Here is a 14356-nt window from a genome sequence, read left to right as displayed (position 1 = left end):
CCCAGATGTGTTTACTACTGTCTTTCCACAAGCCAGAAGATATCCTAGGAAATTAATTTATTGATGTTTTTTTTTAATTGGTCACTTTTAGGCTTTTAAGTTATTAATGTTTCTTTCCCCCACTCCTTGAAAAGCAAACAAGAATTTCTATTTTAGTAACTGAAACTTTTTTTACGCCTCTCATAAAACACTGATCTCTTCAGCAGCAACTCTGACACAATTAGGGCTTGTTTGTCCTGCCAGCTATGAACTTAAGAGTCAAAGTGGCATAGTCATAGTCATAGTTATATTCTGAAGAACCTCATGAAGTTCTACAACTGGGTGACCAGACTGGTAGATGAGGGAAAGGCTGTTGATGTAGTCTGCCTAGACTTCAGCAAAGCCTTTGACACGGTCTCTCACAGGCTGCTTCTGGGGAAACTGGCTGCCTGTGGCCTGGACAGGTACACACTGCTTTGGGTAAGGAACTGGCTGGAGGGCTGTGCCAACAGGTGGTGGTTAATGGAGTGAAGTCCAGTTGGCGACCTGTTTCAAGTGGTGTCCCCCAGGGGTCAGTACTGGGACCATCTTGTTTAATATCTTTATTGATGACCTAGACGAGGGGATTGAGTGCACCCTCAGTAAGTTGGAAGTGATCATCCCCCTGTTCTCAGCACTGGTGAGGCCGCGCCTCGAGTGCTGTGTTCAGTTTTGGGCCCCTCACTACAATAAAGACATTGAGGCCCTGGAGCGTGTCCAGAGAAGTGCAATGGAACTGGTGAGGGGTCTGGAGCACAAGTCTTATGAGGAGCGGCTGAGGGAGCTGGGATTGTTCAGTCTGGAGGAGACTCAGAGGAGACCTTATTGTGCTCTACAACTTCCTGAAGGGATGCTGTGGTGAGGAGGGGTTTGGCCTCTTCTTTCAGGCAACAAACAGGACCTTGGGAAATGGCTGCAAGTTGAGGTTTAGGTTAGACTTAAGGAAGAACTTTTCTCTCAGAGGGTGGTCAGGCACTGCAATGACTGCACAGGGAGGTGGTGGAGTCACTGTCCCTGGCAGTGTTCAGGAGGCGTCTGGATGAGGAGCTGTGAGATCTGGGTTAGTGCTTGTGGTAGCAGTCGTAATGTGAAGACGGTTGGACTAGATGATCTTATAGGTCATTTCCAACCTTGTGATTCTATGATTCTGTGATAAGTTCAATTAGTAGGTTTGTTAAGAGTTTTTTTTTCATCCCACAGCGTGGCATTGAATAATTCTTCCAACACAGCTTTTACCCAGAAGTTATCTGTGCAAAATCCGTAGCACTCCATTCTTCATTCACACTGCACACTTGGTATATATGTCAGACTGAGCAGGCTTTGGCTACAAGTCTCCTGGTACTGATTGAATCTAGAGCTGGGATGAAGGGTTTTGTTTGTTTTTTTTTCAGTTGTATGTCACTTCTATACAAACATTTGCCTCTGAAGGTGGAGTTTAATAGACTGATAGAGTCACCAAGGTTGGGAAAGACCTCCAAGGGGATCCAGTCCAACCATCCCCCTATCACCAATGTTCTCTACTAAACTATGTCCTTCAGGACAACATCGAAATGTTTGTTGACTGTTGGTGAGTCCACCACTCCTGGAGGTGTTCAAGAAACGTTTAGATGTGGTCCTGAGGGACACAGTATATATATTTAGACATATATATTTAGCCTAAGTGATATGGATGTGCATACATAGTGTCTCATGTTAAAGAGTGCATAACAAACATCACTAGAAGCTTTGTATTTCTACAAAGTGAATGATTCAGAATCACCAAGTACATGTTTACGTTGAAGAACTCAGACATTGTGGCTGCCATGGCTTAGAGTCTCAGTCCGAAGGGTTGGCCTGATGCTGTGGGGCTGATGCTTTAGGATGCTTCAGCTGCATCACGGGGAGCTGCCCTGGGCAGCTTTCCATGGGGCACTGCTGGAAAGGCTGTCAGAGTTCAAATTGCCATATCCCTTTTGAAACAGCAGCTAAACTGCAGCCGGAGCCCACCACATTAAAGGAGACGGGCATTGGTTCTCATTATCTTTAATGATCTTCTATCATCAAGTTATAAATTCCTCTTCCAGACCTATTTCTCGACGAGCTGCACTGTCCCTGTATACAGGCTGCAGAGAGTCCGTGTCTTTCTATCTTCTATCTCTTCCTATCTAATTTGCAATTAATTTTAGACATGTGGGCACACTTCCCTCTGCCAGCTCTGGCAGGGATGCAGTCGGTGGAAGATGACATACACCAAAGCAGACTTTGCCAGACCACTGTGCTGGTGCATAACTGCTGCTACTGTGGCTGTTCTGGGTAGCTGAAACATTCCACAGCCATCTCCCAGTGGGTGCCAGCAGGGCAGGGCAGCTTGTCTGACAATGCTAGAAGAACTTCTGAGTTGATGCACATCTTTGTAATGAAGCAGATCTGGGAACTGTCTTGAAAATGGTGACCTGAATGTCATATTTTAGTGCATTTCAATATATATATTAAAAAAAAGAATTAAGGGGAAAAAAAGCTGCACTGTAAACAATTTGGAGTGTTAAGCATTTTGCTACTAAAAAAGAATTTAGCAGTTGGAAGAATCCATCCCACCTGGAGCACAAATGTGCATCATCATGTGCATGTGTGATGTGCAGGCCAACACACCATTGTCGAGCTCATTAATAAAGGGTAATTAACTCGGAGCCTTAATCTCATTTTAGTTGTAGGTTTGAAAATGCATTTGGACCTCGTTTAAAAAAAAATAAAAAGAAAAAAAAAGATTATTCAACTCAGTAACAAAGAGGAAGGTGGAAGAAGGGAGTTAGAAAACTGAGAAGAAGGCTCGCACCATGTAACTGGGAGAAGGAAAGCTCTCAACACATTACTGGGCCCTTTCCAGTTGACATTTTATGATGGATATTCTCTTCCTGCAATCTCACAGCAGTCACACTGTTGTACATGCTGCTGGTTGTAGTATTTATGTGCCAAGCTTCCCTTATTTGCCCCTAATGCTGTGGACATGCTGCCAGCGGGTTCGTAGTGCCATGAGATGCCCTCACTCAGCTGGTAGAGATGAAGGTGATTCCCAGTTTCTAATTTGAGACATAACAAGGAAATATCTCTGATTTGAGCTGCACTCGCTTGTCATTTGTCTTCATTTCATTTATAACTCTCTTATCCCAAAGAGTAATTCCTTGACAGATAAGCAAAAAAATTGCATCTTTGCAGATAAAAATCTGTGACCTTCTATTTCCAACGATACGAATACATGTTTATATCTCTTATGCTACAGATTTGCACCTCTTATGGTGGTTCCCAGTCGTGATTGCTTCCATTTGTTTCCCTTATAGGTCTTTAATTGTGTGCTCTTAAGTCTGATTGAGCATCCTGCCTCCAACTCTGGATTTCATGGAGATGCTATTTAGGGAAAACCTCACATTTCAAAAGAGAAAGATAAGGTTATCTCTGGGAATTCTTTGTTGTGGGTTTGGAGTGGGCTTTCTTTTTTTTTTTTTTTTTTTTTTTATGGCAGCTGTTTGAAACCGATGAAAGATCAGGAATGTTCACATTTCCTCGCTGAGTGCAGGTGAGATGGTCAGAGGTGTGTGATAAGCGTCATTTATCACACAGATATCACTGCCACATCTCTGGTGTGTTTATGCAGAACTTGACTGCCCGCCTGCGAGCTGCAGTAACACGTTTGCTTCCTTGAAAGCAGGCTTCATCGCTCCTCTGTGGCACGATTTATTTACAAAGATATTTGTTTTTCTGTTAAATCGAGTCTCTCTCTCAAGTCAGTTCTCCCCGTTTTACAAAGGAATGCCGTGCAGGAAAACAGTGCCATTCTCTTAAAGCCTGAAGTTGTGGTGTAAAGACAGGGGAAAGAGACATAGCTCAGCAGTGCTGGTGTGTGCAAGGTCTGTGCTCCCAGCACTGCTCTCTGTGCCATGCTGCTATTGAGCCTGGGCGTGTTTGGTAGTGCAGATGTCTTTAGGAAGTAGCAGAGCTATTTATTTTGGCATGCAAGCAGGCACACGTCTGCATGCTGTAAGCTGCTCTCGTGTTGCTGTTCATCCTCCCCAGCCTAATTCTGCTGCTTGCTTCTTAGCAGCATTTGTTGTTCATCTTAACTTGTTATTTTCAGTTAGCAAATGAACAAATCTGCAGGAAGCGTTTCCAAGTGCCACAGCCCATATCTTGCCGTGTACATTTTGTGCTTCTGCTCGCCATCCCTGATGGCTGATCCCAGCCTGCAGCGTAGTGCCTTGTGGCAGAGCTCAGTGCCACCACGGTCACGTAAGCCACCCAGATAGATGGAAGTGACAAGCAGGGGTCCTCCACATAATGTGCTTATCAGTTAAGGGGATTTATTCTGAGTAGGTGGCGGTGGCATAGCAGATAGCAGCCTTGACAGTACAGCAGACATTACAGACCCGCGGTGGCCTGGAGCCATAGGTATTACTGCACCAAAGAGTGTTTATCTCAAGAGACCATTTAGTTTATCTCAGATGCTCCACTTCTGGTCTCGTTTTCCTGAAAGACATCTTGTACTGATTTTCATTCATTTTGAGAAATTTAAATAATTCCCGAGGCTATGGAATTTATAGGCTGCGTATCAATTGTAATCATGTGGAGGCTGATTTTTAAATTGCCTTTACTTTGTAATTCAAATTATGTTGTATGGTAGACATTAATTATGTCAGCCAACATCTATTTACAAATGGGGATTTGAAATGGGCAGTTCTTATCAGCTGGTGACATTTGGCAGATGGATAGTTTCAGGCACAAAAAGAAAAGGAAAATAGGAGAGGGGGGGGCCTTGGTCCAACCTGTCAGTGGCCGGGGTCCCTCATACCTTCCACTTGTCTGCCAGGAAGAAAGGAAAGCAACAGCTTAATTGCATGCAAAATAACTCGGAGAGCTCGCTGTCCCGTCCCTTCTCTCTGAGCTGTGTTTGCAGCCCCCAACTCCAGCCCTCAGCCCCCCCCTGCAGCTCACCGAGGTTTTGCTTCTCAGATGAAAGACGACAGGATTTGCGGTCTGCTCCGGAGGAAGCAGAGATATTCATGTCATCGACATCTGAGATTTGGAAGCTGGGGCCCAGGAGTGTGCTTTGTGTGGGTAAAAACTGCAAAAAGTGGGGTGGAGGGACAATGCCGCATAGCAGCTGGTCTGAATTTAGTACAAAAGCTAGGGAGCTGGGGGTTTTTTTTGTTTTTTTTTTCCCCCTCTCTCCATCTTCAAAAGAAACAAAAGAAGTGGCAGCTCCAGCAGTGGGACACCTGGGGAAGCAGCCCCAAGAGTTCAGAGGCAGTGCACCAATACTGCATCCCAGTGCTGCATCCCAGCCCTGTGTGCTGTGCCTGGGGCAGCTGGGGTGACTGGACTGCATGGCCAGCCTGGGGACACGGGGGACACGTGGTACCCACAGGTATACCCACACTGGAGCCCTGGGTGACACACAGGAGCCCCTGTGCATCCATGAAGTTTTCCATCCTCTGCTGCACATGGTCCTTTGGTGAATACTTCTTGAACATATCTGCAGAAATGAGCGCTCTGGTAATTTCATCTTACCCAACAGGCCCACATGTTTTATGATGTGTGTTGCTGGGGTAGCAGAGACAAGTTATGCACTGCAGCGTTGCTTTTCGCAACCGTGGCTGTATAATGGAAGGCGTTTCCCTGTAATGCTGTCAGCAGTCATAACCTGTTCTTATGTGTTTGTGCTGCACAAAAGGCATGCGTGTCTGTGTGCATCTGCATGCAATGCCTGTGTCTTGTGCCGGTGCAGTACCGGCATGCAAGCAGCTCTTTTTCTTGTGGCAGCACACCTGAGGTCACCTGATTTCCTTCCACTAAAGCCAGGAGCATTCCAAGGGGTGAGGAACCCCATTCCCTCTTAGTGGTGGGCACCAGGATGCTCTTTTTGTTCTGCTCACAGTGTGCACACCCACCATCCCTCCCCTTTAAATGCTCCAATGGAGAAGTCCATTGCAGCTCTGCGACCGTCCCGTTCCACGCATCCTTTGTGCCATCCTTCCGAAGAAGCAGCTATACAAACCCATGACCATGAGCCTTTCAGCACTGCAATGTGTTCCCCGTGCACAACCTTGGCGGCACACAATGCCGGGCAGGAGCGCAGTGCCCATAGCCACACCGAGTGCCATTGTCAGCAGCACAGGGACCTTGGGCGAGGCTTTCCTAGCAATGCTTTGATCCTTTTTTCTTCTCAAGGCTGCCAAGCCACTCACGTGTCACCCCACACAAGCAGTAACATATGCTTTATTTTCCTGGGGAGGCAGAAGTGCCAATCGTTGTCTTGCTCTGCTGCTAATGTAGGAAATTCCGCAGTGGTAAAACACAGGGGAATTTCTATTGGTTTTGTTAAGGTTGGTGAGCAGATAATTCCCGAATGTCTTTGTTTTTGAGAATGCTTCATAATCACAAATTAAGATGTAAATTTTATATTGCTAATCTCACTGCTGCTCTCAAAGACAACGGTAAGAATGAAATAGCAGGTAACGTGTTTCCTCGGGGAGATTTTATCAGGGCAGCATCTTGAATGCGTGTAATCTGAGGCCAATTGGTTTACCCTAGTGGTTATTTCCCGTCACTGAAACAAGTTGAAAGAAAGAACCTAATTACCACAAGTTCCAACCCTGCTGCACAAGCGGAGATTGCAACCCCTGTGTTGTCAGGCTGTCTTTGTGCAGCAGGGCAGTGTTGCTGCACGCTCCAAACCAGGCTGAGCATTGGCACAGAGTGCCCCAAAGAGCCCTTTGGGTGTTTAACGTGGCATGGCATCTGCCATGTGCAGTGAGGTCGTGTTGAGACTTCAAAGCTTTCCTTTACACCCGTAATTGCTGCATAGTTAGAGATCTCCAGGGAGGGCTGCTGTGCTAGACCTGTTGTGAACATGCACAAAAGACAGAAAATAAGAGCTTTGGGGATGTGTCAGGTAATGTTTTTTGCTCGTGTAACATCCTGTAAAAGTCAGGCAGGGCCACAGAGAAACATTTTGCACTGGTTACATTAAATTTCCTGTAGAAAAGGTGAAAAACACAGTTGGAGACAGCGTGCTTACCATGAGCAGGTGGATACAGCTGGGCCACTTCAAGCCTCGGAGCTCTAATCTACCTTGTCTGGATTAAAGAGCAGCAATTTGTTCGACGTCCTTTAACAGAGGAGCACCAGTTGGGTGCTCTCGATGGTGTGTGGCTGTTTCCTGCCTACGGTCCATTTAGAGGCGAAGCTCCCAGAGCTTCCCCTGCTGACAGGAGCCAAACCCGAGCAGCTTCCCGGGACAAAAGGCCGGTGCTTCCCTCTAATAAGGCAGCTACCGAGGTCTGGAAATAATTTTAAAATTCCTTCACATTATTCAAGGCAGAAGAATTACTAAAATTGTGCTTTAAGCAAAACAGCATTCTTAGGTTGCCAAGGCAGTAAACACCAGCTTTGGGAAATGCAGTAAGATTTCAACATCTGTTTTGGAGCTGATATTTTAACCATTCTGTGTTTATTTTAATGCCGGGTTGGCCACTTCCCAGTCCTACATGCACTGCACTGAGGAAAAGACAGAAGGGCGAGTCCATTCCTGAATGGATGCTCTGCATCAGCTCTCCCATTCTTTATTTTTGCTTTGTTTTGCTTTGTTTTGTTTTACTGATGAAGGATCTGGATGTTTGTCTTGTCTAGAGCTTGCAAGCGATAGCAGAGCTGTGCAGATCGTAAGGGAACGCACTGTGCGTGCTCCATGGAGCAGCAGGAAGGATAAGAAGGCAATCAGCTGGTGGTCCCTGGTGCTTTTAGGAACACGATGTCAGCGCAGCAGCAGCCTTGCAGATAACCTTGGCTGTGTTTGTTCCACTTGTGCAGGCAGACACACTGCCGTGTGCCCAAAGGGCTGGGCACCAGACTGCAACCTCTCACCCTATTTGGCTCTGGACCTCTCCTGCCCTGCAACAATTCACCTTCAAAAAGCTGTGGAGAATTTCAATGGGATTGTGCTTTATTTATAGTAGCAAATGGAACTAATTCAGCTGTGGGTGAAATCATCACTGCTGCTCCATGCATTGGCTGGAAGGCATCAGCAGCACGAAGGAGCCTTGTTTCACTCAGGAGAGTGGCATCCTCAGCATCGGATGCTCACACAGTAACCAGGTGTTACTTCTGCCCCGGAGTGGATGAGGAAATAGGTTTCCAGTCCTCAGGTTGTGTTATGTGAATGAAACAGTTTATGCAGAGCATTTTTCCAGCAAGATTCCTCTTGGCACTGTTAGCTCAATGGGCAAAAAAGTTTGCTGTATCTTGAACAGACAATGTGTAGACTTGACTGGACAGTGTATCCTTTACAGGACATGCATAGTTGGGGACATCCAGCACATGAGGTCATCATGAACTGCTTCCAAAGGAATATGACATGGGATTTGAATCAGAGTTTAGAGGTACTGAAGGGCCTTGACACCATGAAAAGCATAACTTCAGAGGGGGCTGCTTCTTGCTTCTGTAATTTTACAAATCAGACCGCCAGCTGCTTTGGTCCAAAAGCCCAGCATCACTGGTTGCTTTTGGAAGTCTCATCTCCCTGTTATTTCCAAGGCTTACTCAGATTTGTTGAACCTTAAAATGTCTTGCCAAGCAGTTTCCGAATGTCTGTGGAATTTAGTGTCTTTGTTTGTTTTAGGAAAAAAGTGCAATTTATAGAGCTCCAGTATTTTGCTAGATAAAAATATATTTACAGAGAGAAATAACCGTTTTCCACCTTCTTCAACTCCAGCTGACATTTTGGCTTTATCTTAGATATTAAAATAAAAATCTCAGCTTGTTCTTGTTTATTAAAAAAAAAAAAAAAGATCTATTATTACTATTTAGCTTAACCTTAACATTCATGATGAATGGTAAAGTCTGTTCCTTGACGCTGCATATGGTATAGGGACATGCCTGGTTCTCTGCAGGACTGACTTCTGAGATGATTTAAGCTGGTACGAAGCAATTCAGCAATAGGAACTCAATGTGAAAACACTTAATGACTATTCTGCACCCAGCAGTGAAAGAATACTGGAGAGCTGGGTCCTGTTTCCTTAAATAGACTTGATTTGTTTTCAGAGATCAAACAGGACACCTCTGCCAAGTGACCAGGATTTATCGGTGCCTGCTTGCAGCAATCCCAGGCTCTCACTTGGAGAAGCAAAGAGTTTGGAAGCGACACTATTCAAAATGTGGCCAAGAAGTCATCCGAGAGCCAGGCACTTGTATTCCTATAGTGTATAAACACTTTGTGAAGAGCTGAAAGATGCTCCTTGTGTTCCATGCTGACTGGTGTGAGGGAGCACAGGTGCTTCACGTGCCATGAAGGAGCCCGTGGAGCTCAAGGATGCAAACTCTCGGTAGAAATGCAGAGCTGAGTTTTTCCCAGCTCCTTGTGTATCGCTTGGGAACGACCTCATCTGTTCTTCACTTAATTATAAACTGTGTGAAGAAAAAGATTTGCATTGATTAAACTGACTTTCAAGCTGTTGGGAACTACACAGAATAAACAGAGCAGACTGCAGTGCTTGGAACCAGGTGATTCTCCAGAGTACGTCTGTAGTATTGCTTAAAAACACCGCTGACCTAATTATGACATAGTTAACATGCATCTAGTAATTAGCCGGTATTATAGTGTCTGCTCTGAGCTTGACAGGACTCCTTCCTGGGGCTCATTTGGTGCTGGATCATCCCTCACCATGTGCTGTGCTTTGCAAGTTATCGGCCTTATGTGACACTTGAAAATCTTCAACAACCTGGCAATCCCAGCCGGGCAGGGAGATGGCAGGATGTCCAGGGCATGTGGGAAATAACAAAGAACCAGGCCAGTTACAGTTCTCATAATGGGCTATTAAATTGTTTTACTGTTCAGCTTCTCTGTAAAATATCAATTATCTCAATGGTTGTAATGTAATCAAAGCAATTACATTCCAAAGGCTTGCATGTGAAAACCAGAGCTTTGTAAATGGGAACCCAGCCTCAAGTAGTTCAGTCGGTCTGTTTGTGTTTAAAAGTTTCTCCAGATGACTGTTTTATTATTTTTTTTTCTAATGGCGTTACAATTTGAGAACTGTTAAAGGTTTTTGTGTGTGTTTGAGGTTTAGGGTGTGTTTGGAGCTTGGCTGCAGACAACGTCTGAACAACGGAACAAGCGAAGCTGCTCGTGCCAGGCAGAAAGCAGGCAGGGCCACGGCCGTGGGAAGCAGGGGCAGCCCTGCTGTGAGTCCTGGCCCCAGCTCCAGCCACTTGCATTTCCTCTACTGGTGGATAATTGTGACTTGCTGTTCCCGGTGCTATGAAAACCTTGGTTAAGTTGTATTTCCATTGATCGGAATGGAGCCTACTCCATTCGGTTTCAGTGGAACTGAGTTAAGCCCTGTTTTCTCAGGGACTGAATTACTCTTGTTGCCACTGGCCATAATCTTCTGAAGTGAAAAATTCAGGTAATTTTTGGGTGTGTGATTCTGAACCACGGTACAAAGTTCTGATATAGAGAAGTTGCTGAGCGTCCATCCCCTGAAAGTAAGGCTTTAAGCAGAATTTGCACATCTTTGGGGCCGTGGTTCAGGAAGTTTAGGATGACATCTGTGTGCCCAGCCCCAAGGAAGCCAGAACAGCAGGGTAGCAGACATGAAGCGCAGAACAGATCAGAGGAGGTGGTGCTCAGTCTTGTTACAACCCAAGCGGATGCTGGGGAAGAAGTGAGTGTTTTGGGAAGAGGTGAAGGACATTAATAAGAGATAAATGTTGCTATTTTTGTCAAAGTATTAAGAAAATGGTAGATTCTTGGCTTTAACGGGGAGGTAATTTCCCTAGAGTGAACTCAGGGAGGCAGGAAGATGCAACGGAAGTGTTAATGCTGGAATGGAGTGCTTGGGAACTGGGAAACAAAAAGAAAATCCAGAAATGCTCCTAATGTGCATCAGTTGTGGGGGATTTTTGCATCTGCAGACAAAAATAGTGAGCAGTTTGCTCTGAGGGCCTCCCTGAAGCTCACTGAAGTCGGCATGAACTGTTGTTGCCTCCATCAGCCCTGTGCTTATTGAGCCCTGTGTCCTGAGGAGAGCTGGGACAATGTGGGAAATGTCGTTGCTTCTTTTTAAACACAAAAGGTGGATCATCAAATTGCTTAGAAGACATTGAAATTGGTTTGAAGGAAAGTTTTCCATCTGCTGTCAGATTACTTGTGTCAGTTCTGCTGGCCCTGAGGTCCTTGAGCAACCAATCTCTTCCCCTCGTGCGATGGACAAACGGACAGCCAGGGTGCTGCTGGTTCCCCAGTTCCCTGCAGGACATCCCTGCTTTCCTTAAACAGGGCCCTGTTTCTGGTCACTGTTACAGGTGGGACACAGTGCTCTGCCCGTTGGCTTTCTCTAAATGCCCAGCTTGGGAGCATGGCATTGGAAGCAAGGGGCTGCCAAAAGTCTCTTGCCCAGCTTTGTTTCACTGACCTTTTCAGGTAGAGACAATTAGCAGTAGTTCATTAGGAAGGAGCAAATTAAATATTTAAAAAGTAGAAGAGCCACCATCTGCAGCCCTATGTACGAGCTGCTCAAAGCAGAGCATGCCTTGTTTGGCAGAGCAAGCCTTGTCTTCTGCACAGAGCAGTGCAGCAGGTTTGTAGCCCTGCTTTTTTGACAAATGAACCCCATGCTGCTGAGTTCTTGGTGCTCCACTTCCAGTGGCCCAGCTGGACCCTCTAACGCCTCTTTCCTTCTCTCTTTCCCACTGCAGGTGCTTTGCTGCTGGGAGGTATCCTCTATTCCTGGCAGTTCCCTCATTTCAACGCGCTGAGCTGGGGGCTGCGGGAGGATTACTCACGTGGAGGATACTGCATGATGTCTGTGACCCACCCGGCGCTGTGCAGGCGGGTGGCTCTGCGTCACTGCGTGGCCTTAATTGGACTCTGCACGGTGGCTCCCATCCTCGACATCACCACGTGGACTTTCCCCATCATTTCACTCCCCCTTAACCTGTACATCTCCTACCTCGGCTTTCGGTTCTACAGGGATGCAGACCGCAGCAGCTCCAGGAAGCTCTTCTTCTGCAGCCTCTGGCATTTGCCCCTGCTGCTGCTGGTCATGTTCTCCTGCAAGAAGTCTCTCCTGGAGAAGGAAGAGCAAGGTGATGCACTCAGTGGAAGTCATGGGAGGGCTATGGAAATTAGATTGCCTTAAATGTCAATTACTTGTCATCCTCGTGACACATCAGATAGTATATTTTAGTAATTACAAGGGGGAAACCTGTGGGATCTGTTAGAAGAAGAATCATTTGTGCCTAGTGACCACTTCACATGATAATTTTCTACTTTCTTCTTAAAGGGAATAGACACGAGAGTTTCAGGCTTTCATTTGCCACAGGCCCATTCACTCTCACAGATTCCAGTGCAGCCTGTGCAAGAAGCACATCGCTTTCAGATGGCCTTCCAAGATCCCTGTGGGTCCTGGGTCCTCCTGTGACATGTCACAAGCGCACACACACTTGGCAAAGAAGTCAGGAAGCGACAAATGAATGATTTGCCACCCCTGTCCCAAGCACCCTTCTTAGATTAGGCTTTAAGGCTCACGGTGGGTTAGGTGAGCTGGTTTTGTCTTGTTCCCTGCTGTCCCTGCTCTGTTGTTACACAGAAGCCTTCATCTTCTGAGGCTTTTCTCTATCAGTTGCTTTTCCCAAGGTTATCATTCACCCCAGTAGATTTGTAGCTTTCATATCGTTTTCACGAGGCTTTCACAATGCTAAACGAGTTAGGAGAGCTGCCTTTCAGCACGCTACATCAGCATTTACACAGCCTCCCAATGATCACTGTTCCGTAGCACACACTGGAACACTCCCATAGCCATTTCACTGTATGTCCATCACAGCACATTCCCATCACTAAGGTTTGAGCCCTATGTGGCAGAGCTTCAGCTAACAAAGAAAACTACCATTGCTTTGGAAAGGTATTGGAAAATGTGAGGGCCAGGCCCCAGAATCTGGTCTTTATAAGGCTTTTCTCTGCTGATGTGCCTTGTGCTGCCCATTCAGGCTGTGTCTCCAGGTGAGCTCTGGGCATCAACAGTTGGAACTGTGTTTGGTATCACCCCTCTGTGGTTCACAGAGGTCTCACTTGGGGTTTGTCATCAGGAAGGAAACACTTTACAGAAAAAAAACCGATAGGATTTGTACCTAATATCATAATATTCACATTGTTGATGCAGCTGGTGTCTCTCCAAAGAAACTCATGGGGATGGTCTTGTTAGGAAAACGCATCATCTTCATTAGCTGACAGATAAAATGTATTTCTGGACATGATTTGATGTGGTTGTGCTGCCCATCCAGGGCTGTGCCAGACCTCAGTGTGCCTGGATGCCAAGCACCCAACTTCTACTCTGTTATATTGGTTTAAATCCAGAGGGCACATTTAACCCCTGTACTGCTGGCAGAGGTGCTGGCATAGCAGGGCCACCTGTTCTACAGGCATTGGGATTGAGTTCCCTGTCTCTGTGCAGCTCCGTTGTTCTGAGTCACTGGGTGGAACACTTTGTGGGAATATCTCAATACTGTACAACTGTGCAGCTACTTCATTCGTTTTAAAAATGCATCAGGTCTTCTCTGCAATAAAGTGCATACTGTACAGGAAGAGAGGAGTGCTTGGAAGTTGTTTGTTTTAAAGAGTTTGTGTATAATTGAAGCTCTGGTGCTGTTCATCACAGAGGTATTTTACAATAGTTTTGTGGCATTTCTCCCTGCAACAGTATTCTTCTTGATCCTTAAGGGCGAGGACAGCTTGCAAAATGGTGGTTTGTTGTGCAAAAAGCACACTGAAAGCAGGTTGTGTGTGAGTGGAAAGAGTTTGTGCAAAGCCAAAGAATTTGGTGAACCTTTAGCTGAGAGAGGAACCTGAAAATAGCAGACAACTCACAGAAGCCATGGATTTGGCTGCCAGAGGCAGAAAGTGGGGCTGAAGCTGTGGTTTTCTCCTAGGTCATGGTCAGCCCAGCCTCGGGATGGCCTGTGAGGTTGGAGTGCTGTCCTGCCAGGCTCGGCTGTGATTAAAGGGCCTGAGGACGTGCCTGTGGTTCGGTTTTGAAGAGTGGCCATCTTCTTTTCTTGGGCCAAAATGTGTAACATTCACAGGTTTGAGGCCAGACGAGAGCTTTGTAATCATTGCTGAGTGTCTGCAAAATGCAGGTCACAGAATTGCACCATCACCATCGCCCGTGCAGCACGGCCTGCAGGGAGGGCCTGTTGCTAGAATGAGTGAATCTGCAATTTGAAGGTAAAAATACCCTCTTTTTGGAGGGGGGACTTGAAGAAAATGCTCAGTGTATATTCTGCTGCGTATACTTTAGAAATGAAAACTTTGCCC

The 14356-nt window shown here is 46.1% G+C and overlaps 1 protein-coding gene across 1 annotated transcript in view; it reads left to right on the top strand.

Moving 5' to 3' along the window:
* COX10 (cytochrome c oxidase assembly factor heme A:farnesyltransferase COX10) overlaps nucleotides 1-13651 on the top strand; it is a 96233-nt gene extending 82582 nt beyond the window's left edge. Inside the window, exon 7 of the mRNA XM_031599182.2 lies at nucleotides 11743-13651. Within this exon, the coding sequence (XP_031455042.2) occupies nucleotides 11743-12185 (443 nt within the window). The 3' untranslated portion in view covers nucleotides 12186-13651. The remainder of the gene's footprint in view (nucleotides 1-11742) is intronic.
* Nucleotides 13652-14356: the final 705 nt, after the last annotated feature.

The sequence above is a fragment of the Phasianus colchicus genome, chromosome 20 (assembly GCF_987193195.1).
Source record: "Phasianus colchicus chromosome 20, bPhaCol1.hap1.1, whole genome shotgun sequence".
Classification (NCBI taxonomy): Eukaryota; Metazoa; Chordata; class Aves; order Galliformes; family Phasianidae; genus Phasianus; species Phasianus colchicus.
This window is presented reverse-complemented; position numbering and strand designations above follow the sequence as displayed.